Consider the following 18080-nt stretch of genomic DNA (forward strand, 5'->3'; position numbering starts at 1 on the left):
TGCAAATTTCTATGATTTGTCAAAAAATTGTCACTGAATAAGATATAGAGATTCATGGTGTCAGTAAGCCTTGATCTTGACACAGAGCTGAAAACTGAGTGCCAAGCCTCTGTGATCATAGAACATTCATGGAAATTACCAGCTTGACCTCTTATCCATGGTATTTCAGATTATTAAAGCAAAAGGGTTTTTAAATACAGCATATTTTAATTTTTCCCATCTCACTATTATGCTTTGCTGCTGCTGTCAGCTCCCAGAGTCTTGGAACACCAAAGTGGGGAAAACTGAGCTGAATTTCTGTTCCTGTGAGTTCTACACCAACACAGACCTGCATGCATGGTAAGATCCTCCCCTGCAACTCCTGTTCTCTCTTCCATAACTTTTCTGCCACAGAAAGATACACTATCTGGCCCATGAGACAGAGGAGTTTTAGGCTTATCCTGACAGAAAAACAAATTACTAGAAAACTCCAAGTATCTTGGGGCACATGCAGTGGAAAACCCAGCCCCACCAGGTGCTGTGTACAAGCCTCCTTCTGCTATTTAAATATAAAGAAAGAAAAATGGGCAAGAATTTCTCTTTACAACCTCTGTAGGCTACAGAAAGACACCAGTCCTGTCAAAACCCAAAGACATTGCTTGTGTTTTACTTACATCCATAAACTCCACGTTGGCTTTTGGACCTGTGGTCTCATTAAGGATCTTAATGGCCACAGGAATCTTTACTGTTTCTCCCTCAGGGACCCAGATCCCCTAGAAAAAGAAAAAAAGAAGACTAATGAGACAATAATCAGAAAAACTTGATTCAGAGTTACAGTTCTTTTTGACACATTCTGTCATGTCATGCAGATCAGTTATGGGACTCAGAACAGAGAATACAGAAAATTACAAAATAAAAAACTTCCATAAAACTACTTCTTACCTCAAAACTAAACTCTGATGTTAAATGAAACATTTTGTATCAGTGAACATCCTTAATTTTCTTGTCCACAACAGGGTTTCTAAAGAGTAATGGCAGCATGGCCATGATGCACATTTTCTAGGGACTCAGATACAATTCTGATACTGATTTGGATATAATTAAACAAAAATCTGGATTTTCTGTCTGGATTCTGATGCTCAAATTTAAAGCCATCAGTAAACTCAAAACTGATTATCACCATATCATAACATCATGCAGGAACAGAAAACCCTGACAATAATATACTTAGAGTGAAGCATTTAGGGGCTGTTTGTCTAATTATTTAACACCTGAAAATCAAAAACTTAGGTGGCTAAAAAGGAAATTTAAAATTAAAATTCACAAATTGTCTTGGGCTACTTTTCCATCATTCTTGACTATTGCTGTGTTCTTGTCAACCTCGTGGCATTCACTTTATTATCATCTAAGTACACTCAAACTTGTAATTCATAAATCTATTCCCATGACCTTGTAGCTATAGTGACCTGGTCTGTGCCTCCTTCCTTTCCTCCTCTCTTTGAGGACACATACAGCTGCTCTCATCTAGCACCTTGATTTGGCAGGTTTGGGCTGCTCCCAAAAGATTGGGGAATTGGTCTGACTTGCCCACTAAGCCCTACTTCATGCCTCTGAGATGTGGACACGGCCAACAGATCTTAAAAAATAAACACTTCTTTAACTGAAGTACTTTCTCCTTTGTGGGTTCCACTCTCACATTCCAGTTGTTAAAGCGTGCCCTGAAGTAACTCATCTTTTCTATTTAAATGGAAGAAACAAGAAGTGTTTCCACTTCCAAAAGATGGAATATGATAAAAGATGCTCTTAGGTAAGAACAGAAGGGCAAACCTTGGTGCTGCACTTTGTCAGCAGGACAATCCAGCTTGTGGATTGCACCCTCTTGCACATAAAAATGACTGGGGCTGACATGTCTTTGCTCACCAAGAAATAATATTTGCATGTCACCACTTGATCCTGAGGATGTGTTCCTTGCACACAATTCCAGTGTCCTTTCTCTCCAGGAGTGGCTCAGGAACCACCCCTGGGACAGGCTGCTCTGCTGCAATGCAGAAGTTGCCTGCTCCAGAGGTAAAAGAGGGGACTCAGGGCTCTCACCTTGTACACTGTTCCAAAGGCTCCGGAGCCCAGGACCTTGACTCTCTTCAGCTCTGTCTCCTTCAGGATGCGGAGCTGGGCTTGGTTGGGCGCCGTGCCGCTCGGGGTCAAGGGTTCCACCAGCTGCAAGGAAAACCCAACAGTCCCAAACACTGCTGAACATGGAGACCCATCAGAAGTTTGTACTGAGAGCAACCAACCCAAGGAAATACTGGAACCAGACAGTGGTGGAGATCTATTGACCCCTGCCCTGCCAACTCTTGGAGGGATTTTTCATCTCCAAAAGCAAACGAGCAACACCAAGAAACCAAGAGACCTGATAAAGCAAGTCCTCACTCAAATGCAGTAACTTCCACCAGAAACTGCATGATGGAATTATGAACTGGAAATGGAATTGGTGTCAGACTAACACATCCAAGGACTTTTGATAATGAAGGCAGTATAAATATTTTCTACATGACAGAAATATAGCATTTATTATCAGTCTACCACATCCTATTTTTGCCCATTTTAGTGTCTTTTAAGTTGGCTATATTTCTTTTTAATGGCCTGGACTAAACGGCTCATCACATTCTTATTCTGAGGAAGGGACGATTTTTCTGAACTTCTGTTTTACCACACAGGAAGACAGCTTTAGGGAGAAAACACCTTAGAGCAGGCAGCTAATTTATAACAGCCACTAATTTACTGCAATTAAACAATTAGCTCAAGATGTCCCAAGAAACTTTGTAAACGAGCCACAATGGCACATTCAGTTAAAAATGCTCATAGATCTCATACCATCTCTGCCAGAAAAACAATGCTTCTTTAAAAATAAATTAAAAATACATGTAAAGCACAATACTCTATACAACACATGAAAAACATTTTGTTCCTTTACAGGATGAGGAAAATAATTCAGAGCTTCTGCTACTCAAATCGGTTTGAAAACAATGCAGCACTTCAAAGCTGCCTGTTTACAAGGCTAAATGCACCATGCTCTGCAGATTGAGATCTACTTCTATTGCTCTTTGAGCACCATAAACTACTTAATTAGTTGACCAGACTAATCAGTTTTGTTCAGGTAAAAATACCAGTATCTGGCAATTAACGGGGAAGAAAATATAACAAATCCAAACAGCAACAAGTTGAGTGATTTCTCTTTCCTCCGTCCCACTTTAGATGTTCAGTATTTATACCATGAAAGAAAGGCTTGCTTTAAAAGAAAATTAGGCAAACTGGCAGCACACTTCTGTGTTTTCAGTTTGTGAAGGATGAAAAGAGGTTCTGTGCCACAGTCCACCAACACAGGAATAGCAGGGAGAGGTGGGGATGTGTTGTGGGGGTCTAAAACCAGGCTTGTAGGGTTTTGTGGAGAATGATCTACAGAAAGAGTAAGTCGTGCTACAGCCTCCAGATAGAAAGAGAGACTTCAACTAAAGCTAATTGCTTGTGTGTTTATTTCAGGATGCTCCTGATTTAATCTTCAGTTTCTCAGCCAAGACAGCAGCTTCCCCACATGTTCAGTAGGAGGCCCTGGTCCCTCAGGAGTATTGCCAGCCACAGCTTTTATCTGACCAAATGAAAAATGAGATCTGGATTTCAAAGCTAATGCAAGGAGAACCACCTGCTTAAAATAATTTATGCTTAAGTATGCGCTGATACAGTGGCAAGATTTATTCATCTAAAGGCACTGAGTATTGTTAAGCTTTCTATACAGCTCAACAGTGTTTAACAAGCAACACAAATTCTAGCCAAACAGGAAGATACTTGTGCAAACAGACTGGGGATGCATAAATCATTTACTCCCAGGCTCTAGAGTGAGGTTGAGTGGGAGCAGAACCCTTGGAACAGAAGAGAAAACAGCACTGTTAATAATGCCTTATCAAAGAGTCACTAGCAAACAACATTTCCAAGCTTTATTATCTCACAAAGGTGCAGCCTAATTTAAAAATACCATCATTTGCAAAGTGTCTCAAGTATAGGACTGAGGAGATGACCGTAATCACCACTGCAGTAGCTGATAGATATACATTTAATGTTACATTTAAATATACTTCCTAGATTGCCCCCTTCACTAATGACACTTCAAAGAGCAGGATGAAGCTGTCACAGCACTCTGCTATAGCTATGCTACATGTTTTTGACAGTAGAACTGTGAACTTCAGTTGGTTAAGCTCTGTGGAGTATTTTGGTTTAATAAAATACACGATTATTACTGATCATTACTACAGCCTTTGACAAAATCTGCACTACAAAATCTGAAGCTACAAAATCTGGACTACAAAGGCATTGTAGGCACTAGGAACAACAGTAAGTTACAACATCTGCCTTTAAGCATGAAGTTTGGTAGCAGAGCTTGCTGAAGGAACTTACTTTAGCCTTAGAAGTCAGCCTAAACATGGCCAGAATGAAACCCTGTAATAGTTAAGCATGAGAGCTGCTAAGTGTACTGATAAACTGGGATAGAAATTCAGTGGAGAGCAGGATGGGAGCTGAGAAATCTAGTGGGACACACCTTCTAGTGACCATGGGGAACTTTTCCTGGTCTTCAGAAGCCATGAATCCATACTTGTGCACCTTGAAACAACTTTGTTCTTTTCACCAGTTTAGTCTGCACAAGTAAGCAGAAGGATTTCTCCAGGTAAGGGAAGACCTGAACATCTCTAATATAGAAGCAGAGCAGCCCTACATATCTCCCCCGACAGCCTGTGAGGAGCGGCCCGGGCTCACCTCAGTCTCCAGGAACCTTCGCAGCGCTCTCTTCTTCTTGATGCTTTTGCGCCGAACGTACACGGCGAACGTCAGGCCCATGATGACGATAATGAAGAGGCCACCGATGACTCCCGCAGCAATCAGGGGGGTTCTGGCAATCAGAATCAGAGACTTTACTTCCATAGCTAGGGCTAAGAGCCCAAAGAATGCTTGGGTACATAAAACACAGTCACGTGGAAAGCTCATTAACTGCCTTATGAATTCCAGCCCAGATGGAAAGTCAGGGCAAACACATTGACACGTGGTAGGAATTTGCTTGTTTTTAATCATTATGCCAATTCTATTTTTGTTTACAAACCCCCATGCACTTGTGAGGAGTCGTGTGGACAAGGAAACACAACATGCACTTTGATGGCAAATGCAAATCTGCAATGGCAAAATGAGGACACAGGTATCTGCAGGTTCCTGCAAGAGATCTGCCTGTGCTGACTTTGGCTCCACCCACATCTACTCATGGGCTCCTGCATTCAGAGGAAAACAAGCCCATGAAAAATCCCCAGATTAGAAAAACAATGTGTCTTCCTGAGTATGGAGGAAGTGAGAGGGAACTTCACAGGCAAGATATGGAGATCACCTACACAGGCAATGGAGAAATCAGGCTCCCTCCAGAGAAAAACTCAAAGCAATACCTTAAATTAGGCATTTTCACAGCATACCAACAACTTACCGACATGAACACACTCAGAGCATTTAACATCCCTCCAACAGTGGCTGGAGAGTTGCTGAAAAGATGGGTAAAACCACAGCATGACAACTGCAGAGTACAATGGTGCTGAAACCACTGCCTGGTAAGCCCAGGAAACAGATTAACTGTTTTCAAGATTGTGGAAACGTCACTGCTGTGCTCTAAAAGACTCCTTCAGTAACATCTGAATGATGATGAAAGGTACATTACAGCCCATTAATAAAAATGTAACACACAGCTACAGAAAATTTTAGAGTCTCCCTCAGAAATACTGAATTGCTTTATACAACCCTTTCTTTATTCTTCTTTTTACAACCTTTCCTGAAGCAGTGCCATCTCACCTGGTATGGTGCATGAAGGTGTGTCTACACTACCTCTGAGAAAGCCTCATACTCCCACATCCAGTATTTAGATGTGTTTATATCCATGTTTTCCCAGGGTAAACACATTAACACAAAGGCCTATTGCAGTTCACAGACTTCATGATGGACACTCTAAGCTTGCAAATAAAGGAAGGGGAATATTGTCTAGCTGGGAAATGGGTTATGGTGTTTGGGGAGCATGAGTCCAGTACCACCTCCTCCTCCTTAAAACACATTGTCCTTTCTAACCCCAGTGGTTACTCTGTGATTTCTAGTGCAGAGCTTAAAGATCTGGAATATCCACCCCAAACAATGCTCCTCTTTGTTTACATGTCTTTCTACATTGCAAGAAACTCTTTAACAGGCAATTATGAAAAAAACTGGCTACCAAAAGCCTCCTATGGAGCTTGTACTGCCTAATGCTTTTGAGCAGAGGAATTCTTAAAATTCATTTTTATGCTGTGTGAGCAGTCATATAATTTTTAACAAATGCCACCAAACCACAGAGTGACTAAACAGGCAGGAGAACTCTCAGCTTTAAAGTGCATATTAATAACTAGCATAACAGTTGTCAAAGTAAGTAATTGGAGTTTTATAGTACTGTGTACTTTAAAAGCGGTCCAAATAATATTTACATGATAGACTATAATAAAGAAATGGCTCTAAAGGGGATATAATAAGTAATGAAGAAAATAAAATGAAGTTTGTAGCCCTTCTATTGTTATAGAGTACAAGGGGGGTTCAAAATGGATTTTTATGATTCCTCATGTGAACTCTCACTGACTTTGAAAGAATGTCCTCATTTTTAGTAGGTAATTGAAAAAAAAGTTAATAATTTTCAATGACTTCACCAAACAAGCGTTTTAGTTGCTAATGTGAAATGTGCTATATTACACCTGAATTTTCAGGAGGTACCACCTAAACATATTATCAGGCAAGCTTAAAAAGGAAGCGTGAAAGAGATAGTACAATGTGCAACAAACCAATACATTTAAATGCTAAATAAATCAGTGAAATACAGAAAAAACCTGTATTTTCCACTCAAACAGCGATCAGCTGCCTTGACTCCCAAATCCACTACCCTTGCATCAAATCCTGTAAATCACAAACACCCAACCCTTGGATATGGTCACATACCCAGCAGCTTCTCCTCTCTCTGCTGCTGAGCTAAGCCCCTAAGTCAACAGCCCTGTGGTTTATTTGCTCGAGGACCAGATGCCAAGTCTCTGCAGCTACAGCTCCCTGTTACCACTTCACGCTGCTTTCAAGCACACGTGGATTATTTCCTAAGCCCAGTTTTCAGGGTGTTACCCCATCAGTTGGGTTTGTTGGGTTGACTTTGCTTTTTCTCTCTGTTCTGCTAATATCAGTTCTCCTGCCTCAGTTCTCTGCTTATTTTCATGCTTGCAGAGCCTTACCTTTAATGCCCTGATGAATTCCATTAAGCTGTTTACCTTTCTGCTGGGCCATTGCTGGGGTTGTTCAACACAGATCTCTGCAAGGTGGCACTGACCAGAGCTGCTGCTGAAGTCACAAAACCTTCTCCCATTTTGTTTGTTTTTTTTTTTTTTTTAATCCAATCCTTTTTTGCATATGCACCTAACAAACTGTTTGTCTTCACAGGCAGCTGGACACACAAATCTCCTTTTCTCTAGTGGCATTAAGGGCTTAATCCACTTACTTTTGTTACATTACTATCCCACAGCAACCTCCATGACTGCAATTCCTGACATTTACCCCCCCCTCAGAATACTGCTCACTTAAAACTAATTCCATGAGCAATGCTGATGAAAAGACAAAAAATGCACTATCAAAAGCACCCATCATGTTAAAGTAATTTTTAAAAGCATGGAGGACTGAAAAGCCTCAGAAAAGCTGAAGTTCCATGTCAGTCCTGCCTGTCCAGCATAATTAATGGACAGCCAAAAGTCAAACCTGGCTCACAGTTCTTACAGCTCCACCACTAACCCACCAATAGGAAACTCCTGCTACAGCCACTTCTTTCCTTTACACACTGGAAATCTACTCCAGAGGATGGAAACAATCTCTGCTAGGTGTTTCTGGATTTTCATGCTCATCAAAACAGGCTTAGCAGTCCAAGAAACATGGCCCTGAATCATAGTTCAACACCATATAATTAATTTGCTATCCCACATCTCTCCCTCAACTGAGGGCAGAATACCCAGTTAATAAGTGGAAAAGGCATCAGCTGGGGGGGGCTGTGGGAGGGGAAAAAAAACCCACAACATGAAAATCCTGCCTCTTAAACTAGAAACTGTGTATCTGTGGCTAAAAGTTGAAAGAAAGATTCCAGTATTCCCTAAGGAGAAACGAATAATATATATGTATTTCTTTTTAAAGAGTACTGTGTTTTCACATTTAGAAACACAAAACACCCACTCCCACACACCAAAACTGACACTGAGTTCAAAGTTAGCATTCCAAGATGGACAAGGATGCTCAGCAGCAGGGCTCACACCATTCCATCCACTCCAAAAGATCAGGACATCTGCCATTCCCACAGTGCCCTGAGTCCAGGTATTAAAGCCTAATTACTGATTTAGATGAGTACAGGGTTGGTCTCACGCTCTTGACTTCAGAGTGCAGCAGAAAGGGGAGAGGAAATTGAGTTGTGTCCCATGGAGTAAAGCTGACAAACACCACCTGCTCCTTCATCCTTGGCACTGACCCACCTGGTCTGAGATGTAAAGGAACTGAGCTTTGAAGCCAAGCTGTTAGAAGGTTCCAAGTTCCTCTATCAAATTTCTCCTGCTTGGAGTTTTTATCTGTATATCCAAACAGGATTCATTACAACCTTGAGTGTTTGCTAAGCAATTCCTTCTCACAGATCCTTGTTACCAAGGCATTATTTTTTCCTGCTGGATGCTTCCCACACTCTGCATTCCTCACCCCTTCCCATCAGTGGGGGTTCAACCAACTTTAAAGCTGCCCTTTCAGAGATATGATGGATTCTACTAATCCTATAGAAATAATCTCAGTATTTAAAACACACAAGATAAACAACCCGGTGGGAAGCAAATTTGTGGACGTTTCAACAGCATCTCTCTGCTGTGCTCAGTTCCACAGCCACAAGGTCCAGAGTGCCTGGTGTGCACCCCAAGGGTGGCAAGGATTCATCTGATGTTATTCTCACCAAGTCTGCTTTGCTTTATACTCTTTTTCAAGAACAAGGCACCTTTCCCATTTCCCCTCCTAATTGGAGAGTGTTTGAATACTGATACATGGCCCTATTTACGTGCAGACTGGGAGTTTTTATCATGAGTAAACACAAATTTTAACTCACAGCTGATCTCACAGTTACACAATTACTACAAATTCCACACTTAATCCAAAGATGGGCAAACTGTTGACTTTTCAATATGCAAAATGACCTGAGGGTTGCAGTCTGTGTCTGGGTCCACTCAGCAGTTAAACATCACTAAAGAGCAGACAGAGCTTTCACTTTGGCCAAGGCTCATGTGGACAAACATGTACCTGTTGACAAAACTGCTTTTTCTTACTGGTTCTTGCATCAATGCCTGTGAAGGTATGTTTTACTCACACCTCAATGTAGGAGTCCCCATTTAACTCAGCAAAGTAAATGAGGATAAAGAAAAAAATATTAAGTATAGCTTTGAAAATTATTACAACCCAACATTCTACACATCAATACATATTGATTCAAAATCGATGGCATTTTTATTACCACACAAAGAGCACAATGGATTTCCTTAACACTGGTTTTAAATCCGACCAGAGCTGCAGATCAAATCTGAATGGCATAATTTAGATCTAACACTCTGTTACGTTTTCACTATAAATTACTAAGAACTCTCAATTTTACCTCCCTGTTAATACATCTGACTAGGAATAACTGCTGCAATCTCTGGGATTACAGCATCAATATCAAGGCTTTTTATGGGCTTCTCCTCTAAAACTGAAAAGTCCCAATAAAAGCTCTTGCATTCCTGCCATTTTTAGGCTGAGATTTTTCTTTTCTGCCTCAACTTAAAAAAGGATTGCTATTGTTAAGAGTTTGCACAGTGACTCTGTTTTGATGCTTGTGCTTTAAATAACCAGACTAGCCTTCTTTTTAAAATATGCCAAGTCAGGCCCCATGTAATGCAGATTGATTTATCTGTGACACAAAGCCAGTTAAAACCACTAGATTGGACTCATAGGTGAAGCCAGTTCAGCAAGTAAAAGAGCAATATGCTTTATAAAGTTGTATTATTTCCCATTTTCTTTAGAAACAATAATATTTTGCATTAAATAAAGGAAACTAGAGCTGTAATGACCATGGATGCTGATGGACTGCTCTGAAACCAAAACTATCAGCATTAGCTCCAGGAGTTTCTCTCTGCATAAAGAATTCCTATTAGAAGCAATCAGCTCAGGCTGCTGCTCTGCAACCAGTGGCAGTCTGCTCGCTCATCATGCCTGTGCACATGAAACTATTCATCCAGAAAACACACTTTTCTCCGGCAGAAACATGGCCTGCCTTGGTGGCACTGCTTGCTGTTCATTCCCTGTCAGATCCAGAGCACCATGGAGCAGCACAACCCATGGCAGGGCCTGTTACATTGCTTGAGAAACACATGAAATCTGAATCCAAACAAAATCTGAACTAAAACATCCAGTGGGAGCTGGGTCACATGGACAATGCACACTGTAGCTCTGGCTTAGGTTGGAAGATGTGGCTGGGGGTGTGCATTCTGTCACCATCTGTCAGAGGTGGGGCAGTTCTCTCCTGTTAATGGGGCAGTTTTCTTTATCTCTCCCACAACCAATCCTCCCTCCAGGAGATCTCTTCTGTTCATGGCCACTGAGTGTCCCTGCATGGCTGACAAAATTCCATCATCCCATGGGGAGATGCTCTGCCCAGAGGGAGGAGCCAAGCATTCCTACCTGGATACAATCTGACACCTGCAACACCACAGCAGCCTTTGCCCACTGCATTCCCAGAGGAGCAGCTTTCTTCTCCACTGCATTCCCAGAGGAAGCCCAGGCCCATCTCCACCAACCCTGGAGCTTCAGAGGAAAACTCTCCCCTTGTCCAGGATCCCTGCTCCAGCAGAGCCACAGCTGGCACTGCAGGAGGGCTGAGCCACCATGGAATGGGACTGCTGCCACCTCCCTGACCCACAGGGTACCAGAGCCTATTCTGACCCTGTCAGTGGTCTGTTTGTACTATTGCACTTGAATTTTTAATTTTCCTAATAAAGAAATGTTATTCCTATTCCCATATCTTTACCTTAGAGCCCCTTAATTTCAAAACTATAATAATTCAAAGGAAGGGGGTTTACATTCTCTATTTAAAGGGAGGCTCCTGCCTTCCTTAGCAGACACCTGTCTTTTCTAACCAAGACAAGCTCAAAACTGGAACATTTTGCTCTGCAATAGGTTTTTATAAATACAAAGAATAGAGAACGTGAAGGAATGTTCAGTAGTATTTTAAATAACTATCAGGAGAAAAACTGTGCTCCTTTTATTATTTTTTTAAACACTTTTTGAATTCCACTGGTGGAAAGTGCTTATAATTCATTGAAGTTCAGTTAAGTGTTTGTTGAAATTGAGCTATTCAACAGAAGACATATCCAAACCCACACATGACTGTGCCTGTAGACTGCACAGGTGGATTGTCTATGTCTAAGGAGCTACAAGAAGGTTTCTCTACCGCATGCCCTTCATTTTTACTTTATTTCCCAAATCAGCATCTTTCTTCAGAAAAATTAATTTATCTCTCTTTTTATACCTGCCTGCTTTTTTGGAATGCCAAGCTTTCCTGAAAGTACTCGTTAAGAACATTTTAGGATCACAGAGCAGGTATTTTGTTTGTGGTTGAGAACACTGGACTGCTTCCTGTTCCAGCTTTGAGTCATTTGGGACAGCAAGCATTTGCTTTGTCAAGTTCCAGGAGGATTTCACAGTAGAGAGCCTCCAAAGACTGCACTTGGGGACCAAGTCTGACATTCTGAACCAGATTCCTTCCTCTGAATTCTTTGTTTCTCCTTTATGAAGAAAAAATTCTGTTCATTGAAGAGAGCCCCAGCCTCTGCCCAAGCACCTCTCCAAGGGGAACAACTTGCACAGAAGGGAACAGTCAGACTAAGGTTCAGCACTGGACACTGGCAGAAGAGAAAAAACAAACATCAAAACTGAAAGGGGGGAAATTTAGATTATATATATGGAAGAATTTTTTTTCCCTGTGAGGGTGGGCAGGTCCTGGCACAGGCTGCCCAAAGAAGCTGTGGCTGCCCCTGGATCCCTGAAAATGTGCAAGGCCAGGTTGGATGGGGCTTGGAGCAACCTGGGACAGTGAAAGGTGTCCCTGCCCATGGCAGGTGTGGAACAAGGTGATCTTTCAGGTCCCTTCCAACCCAAACCGTTCTCTGATTCCATGATAACAAAACAGGACATGACAAACAGATGAGAACAGAACTATCACACTGTGTTCCCATCGTCAAGTTTCTTGTCATATCCAATAATTTGTTCTGTAATAAGATCTTACGCAGGTTTCAGCCGAGTTTTTTTAACAAGTGGTGACATTAAAGCATCTTTTGAACATGTTTGAGATGAGAGTGCACAGAGGATTTGTAGCAGGATGTGTTTGGAAATATGCATCCATATCTTTCATGTATTACGCGCATTCACGTACACCTACAGTTAAAAAATCTTTCCTTCAAAGCCTAAATGAAAACAGTCACACTTCACTCTGCACTGACATGTTTTTATAAATACAGCATTTGAGACATTTATTAGAACACTAGCAATGGCCATGATGCTGTTAACTTCAACACAGATTTAGCTACTCATCTTTTGAGTTCTAAATATGCAGAATTTATCTTTGTGGAGCATAGCAGGGAAGAAATGCAGCCAATGCTCATAAATATAGAGGAAAATTGAAGGCAGATAAAGAGCAGGGTATAAGGAATTTCTTTGAGTATGCCTGATGCTGCTTTTGGATTTATCACTATTATTTTACTGGAACAGCATACTGTCTAAACATCCTACACAAATTACATCAATCATTAGAAAACCCCATTTGCTTACTGGGGAAAAAGCTCATATAAAACTGCTATCCTGTTCCTGACACAGGTTTATACAGGATCATCTCTTAAATGATACTATGCCCAAATGTTCTTCTATGTTAATAATTTATCATTCTTATGTTACCAAATGAAGCAGAGAGAAACTCTGAAGTATCTTGCAACTCCTTTTAATTCTAGTCATCATCCCACTGTCAGCATTTCCCCAAAGGCCATTCTAAGAAGAAAAGTTCAGCACAGAAGCTCCAAACTCACCGCACTGTCACTGCTCTTCTCTGTATCCACATCCAGCCAAAGGAACCCCTTCCACTCCAGGGGCTGTAAAGGAGTCAAGAGCAATGAGCCTTTGTGAGCATCATGCTGCTCTCAGCTCTGCTGACCATGGATTTGTGTACACAGCAGCCTCCCACCATCTCCACAATCACAGATGGGGCTGGGTTGGGAAAGCAGGTCGTGGCCATGGTGAGGGTACTGCTAAGAGCAACCCCGGCTCTCCAACTGCTCTTTGATTAGGATTGCTTTGTAGTACAGTACAGCCCACTTCAAGGAAAATGATAATTTAGTAAAATAGCTCTTCCTTCTCCCAAATATTTGTATGATAGAACATTCCAGTATTTGCTGCTTTATCTGTGCAACTTATAAATGTTAAAGAAACTCATCTTCTGACAGCTGCTAAAATTCCAGAACAGAACAGGCCAAGCATCTGGGGAAACAGTGATCCAGCTTAAAAATGTCTTTTTCCTCTCTCAGTCACAACCCCCTTCCTTCCCCCATTCCACCAGATCCCTAAACCTAAGTACCAGCAGTGGATCCTGCTGACATTTTGTGCCTTTTAGGTGTCACAGAATCCGAAGCTCATTAGAGGTCAAGAAAATAAAAACCAAGGAGAGAGAAGGCTTCAGAAACCTTTTTTCCCCTTCCTCTGTCATGAAGGAGAATGGGATTGCTTCTCATTCCACTTCAAAAATATATGTATTACAAGTATTTAAGTAATCAGCAGCACAAAAAGGCTGATGAAAGCCTGAGAGAGCATATCCAACCATACTGATACACCTAACAGGTTTTGGCTTGCTTTCTGAGTGATACCCTTCTTCTCACTGGAAGTTTCCTGGAAACTGCTTCCCTGTTTTAAAAATCTATTCATTAAAAGTTGACTCAAACATCCCAAAGTTCCGAATTTGCAGCCCTGATCCACTGGTTGATCCAGGAACTGAAAGCAGAGAGAATTCACTCAGAGCTGAACTTAGCCTGCATCCAAGTTATTCACATGCAGAGGACATCACTGACACAAGGGAGGGAAAAGCATATCTATGGGAGATGGGACAGTTTTAAAGCAAGGATATTATCTCTTCAGTCTGTTCTTTGTCTATTATCCCTGCTGTGATTGAGATTATGCATATTAACAACTAGTGGCCCATTTTAATGCAGGAATACTTTTTACCTTTTCATTTTTTCCCTTCATCGGTCCATTAGGGGCAGGGAAAAATATGATTTACTTCTGAAATTTGCACATATTTTTTAAGGAAGACTGTTCACTCAGCAGAACAATGCCCATGGATACAGATACCACTGGCATGAACTGAAAATATCCCCATGGCTGATTCAAGCCTGCTGGGAACTTGGAGGAGATGGGTTTAGCCACTGCCATGCTGCTGAATTACATGTGTAATTCTGGAATTGCACATCTTCCCTCCAGTCTACCACATCACTGCAGCTTCTTTGCTCCTGACCAACCAGCCTACAGGATCTGCATACCCTGCTCCATGTTCCCAGCATTATTTTCTGACCAATTTGCAGATGAACATACTTTATTACCAAAATCAGGGATTGCAGTGTCTTGTCTCCTCTTCAGCCTTCAGACCAGCACTGACATCAGGCCTACAGATTCTAACCTTGCAGGACTAACTTGAGCAAAAGAAATGGCAACAAATAAAACTACATCTTCCATCCTTCTGCTTGCTTCTACTTTTCCTCTGTCACCACTTCTTTTCCCTCATGTTATGGTGCTTTAGCTTCTGTGCCTTCTAAGACATATCTGTACTACCTAATTTCAGTGACACGTCTAAACATAATTTGATTTACAAGTAGAGAACTATGAGCTGAAATGGAACAGTGAATACAATAAGAACATGTAATAAATATCCAAGTGAGCATTTTAAGAGGTGTCCAACATTGGTGTATTGCTTTGAAATCCTGTGTTTCCAAAGGACACACTATGTCACAGGCAGTATTGGGCATCCAAGACAAATTGTAAGAGGAAAAAGTTCACACTTTTCATTAAAATTGTTGATTGCATTTCAAAGAGTTTTCCTTTAGGCATTACTAGAAAAACTTTGTGTCATTGAAAAATCAGGGATAACATGACTGGACCATGTTTAACCAAAGCTTGGCCCTAGTCCTGATGATGAGGTTGTATTTGTTCTCAGATTTCTGCATAAATGCCACAACTCTCTTGTATGAGAAACTACCAGCTCTGCTGAGAAATGTACCACATCAGGCAAATACAGAGTTACCTCCTCACAACCCTCTGCCAAAGAAAAGCTCAATCAGAACTAGCCAGCACCTGCTCTTCACATTATCTCATAATCTTTCCTTGCCTGTTTTATTATCTGTTCAATCTCAGATAACTAGAGAAATGATTTTCAACATTATCTTCTATTGATGAAACAGCCAATATGTCTGTAAAAGAGCTTGTTCACCATCAAGTGAAGATGGTGTCATTAAAAATTTACATCAGATTGGAAAAAAAAGCGTGAAGCTTTTTGACAAAAGTACAGATAAGATCTGAATGAGTTTCTCAGCTCTCCTAGCAAAGGACAGTCTGAAAACTCAGAATTTTACCTGACCTAACTGCTAATGAGCAAGCATATGTGAACAGAACAGAAATCTTGTGTAAAGTCATGTGGAACTCCCACTCTGTGCCTCACCCACAGCTGACAGGAGCCAAAGCCCAGGACTCAGCAGCTAGGTTTGCTTGTCTGCATCCAGCTCAGTACTCCGAATCAAAATTCAAAGGGAATTCTAGCTAGGACAGCTCTAGACCATGAGCCAAGAGCTTATCACAGCTGGAAGCTGTCACAGACATTGAAGTGTCCTGTCACATGGCAGGAGAAGCCACACCACCCTCTGCCTCCAAGCTCAGCACAAACTCATCTTGCTTGGAGAAGAGAGTCCCAATCTTGATTTCATAAGTCTAGTGCTGGAGAAGAGAACATTACCACATAAATCATTCCAGGGAATAATAACCTTCATTAGAAATGCACTGGCATTTTGCTGCTTTGAATGTCTCCCAGATTTCACCCATTTTATACCTCAGAGACACCCAACTTTCCTTTTCAGTCTGCTAGACTTAGTGCCATCCTCAACCAAACTTTGTCTTCTTACCTGTGTACTTCTAGAGGAGAATCTGGCTCTACACCTTCACTTTCAGCCAAAATAAGCTTTAGCTGTTTCAGTTCCTACACTTCATTCCAAGACACAAGGTCCTATTTCCAATGGCTCTTCTCTAAAGCCTCTCTAACACACATTCCTGGGAAAACAGTCAGTCTCTCTGAAGGTACAGGATCTACATTCTTGTTCAACTCTCTCCACTACCATTGTAACCAGGGAGAAAAGAGGCAAAATACCTCTAATTTACAGAAAGGAGATGCAAAGGAAGATGAACTAACAAAGAGAGAGAGCAAGGCATGGGGAATGAGTTTAGTATTAGCCCCCCTTTTCCCATTAGAAATTGAATTTAGTTTTTTGAAACTACTACCCAAAGGTACAGATAATTTACATGACATTTCGCCAGCCTGTTATTTTACTTTACAACATAGAAAAAATTATAGTAAGATTAAGTAATTTGGTCTGATGGCTTGAATTCCTAATGCTCTCTTTCTGAATGATTGCTGGTATTTGTAGTGATGCTTCCACCTTTGGTAAATGCTGAGGTACAACTTCCCACACATAGCACCAAAGTCAGGACTTTGTTAATTCCTTGAAACCTACAGCTTGCTTAATTACTTTAACTCCTTTACCATTGTGTTTGCTACACACTAGTAAAGTATCAAATTGAACACTGGTATTTCCATTCCTGCAAAAACAAATGAAAAGGACTGACAGACAACTATACTATCATCATTAACAAGTTATCTGCTAGTTTTGAGCCAATGCTGGGAAAGCTGTTGCAATTTAACTGAGAAGTAAACATACATTTTGGTGTATAAAACAAACAAAAAGGTAATGTCAATGTGCAAATTCTCATCTGCATTACATGGTCTATGCACCATCATTCCAGAAAACTGCTGTTAAAATGGCAATGAAAAGCAAAATGCTCTAAACAACCCCAGCCAAGGGCTTCCTTCTTCATGCAGGAATTGCAGCTTCTTCACACCTGAGTAAGGTCATAAGGAGTAAGCCAAACTGCAGAGAATTAAGTCTGGGCTGGGCTCTCAACTCAAATACATTTGTCACGTAATTTTTTCTAACTAAGAAAGAGTAACCAATCCTACACTGCACAGGTAGATTGGAAGTAAGACCACAAGCTTTAGTTCTGATTTATTATGTATTAAATATTAATGAATTATTAAGGAACCATTCACTGAGATTTAAACAACCTTACATCTTCCATATTTCTAAAGCTCTACAAATGTATATTTAATAATAGATAATTAATTTATAACAACATTAAATCTAAACTAAATCCTTATTTCCAGCCATGAGAGAAACCCATTGGAGAGTGGTGAGATATATATTGTTGCTTTATAATAAGGTCACTTCTCCATGGCAAAATTTTATTTCTGCATCGTGTATTATTTGTGTAGCCAAATCAGTACAGACCCACAAAACAAGAGTGATGAGAAACCAAAGCAATCACCTCTGCAATGGCACTTTGTGTTGTTTTCCATTCTAACAAACCATTCATTAATTTGCATTGCCTATTGCTTCTTTTTTTTTCCAGCAGTGACCTATCACATTTGGCCTTCATTACTCATCATTTTTTCTGCTCATAGTTTCAGTGAAGATAATTTAGTCAATTTTCCAAACAAAGAATTTTCTTACCAAAAATGAGCACAGCTACTGAGAAACTTGGTCAATGAGTATCAACAGAACCAAGATCCTGCAAGAGTTTATTGCTCACATTCTACTCCTTGTATAACAAACTTCTAGGAACAT

At 40.8% G+C, this 18080-nt stretch overlaps 1 protein-coding gene across 6 annotated transcripts in view; it reads right to left on the reverse strand.

The window, feature by feature from the left end:
• Positions 1-18080, reverse strand: part of ERBB4 (erb-b2 receptor tyrosine kinase 4) — a 582907-nt gene that overhangs the window by 102839 nt on the left and 461988 nt on the right. For all 6 annotated transcript variants that reach the window (XM_068196531.1, XM_068196532.1, XM_068196534.1 and 3 more), the window contains exons 17-19: positions 4786-4918; positions 2074-2196; positions 654-752 (exon numbers count right to left, since the gene is read on the reverse strand). In XM_068196531.1, coding sequence (XP_068052632.1) covers positions 654-752; positions 2074-2196; positions 4786-4918 — 355 coding nt within the window. The remainder of the gene's footprint in view (positions 1-653; positions 753-2073; positions 2197-4785; positions 4919-18080) is intronic.

The sequence above is a fragment of the Anomalospiza imberbis genome, chromosome 7, assembly GCF_031753505.1.
Source record: "Anomalospiza imberbis isolate Cuckoo-Finch-1a 21T00152 chromosome 7, ASM3175350v1, whole genome shotgun sequence".
NCBI classification, from domain to species: Eukaryota; Metazoa; Chordata; class Aves; order Passeriformes; family Viduidae; genus Anomalospiza; species Anomalospiza imberbis.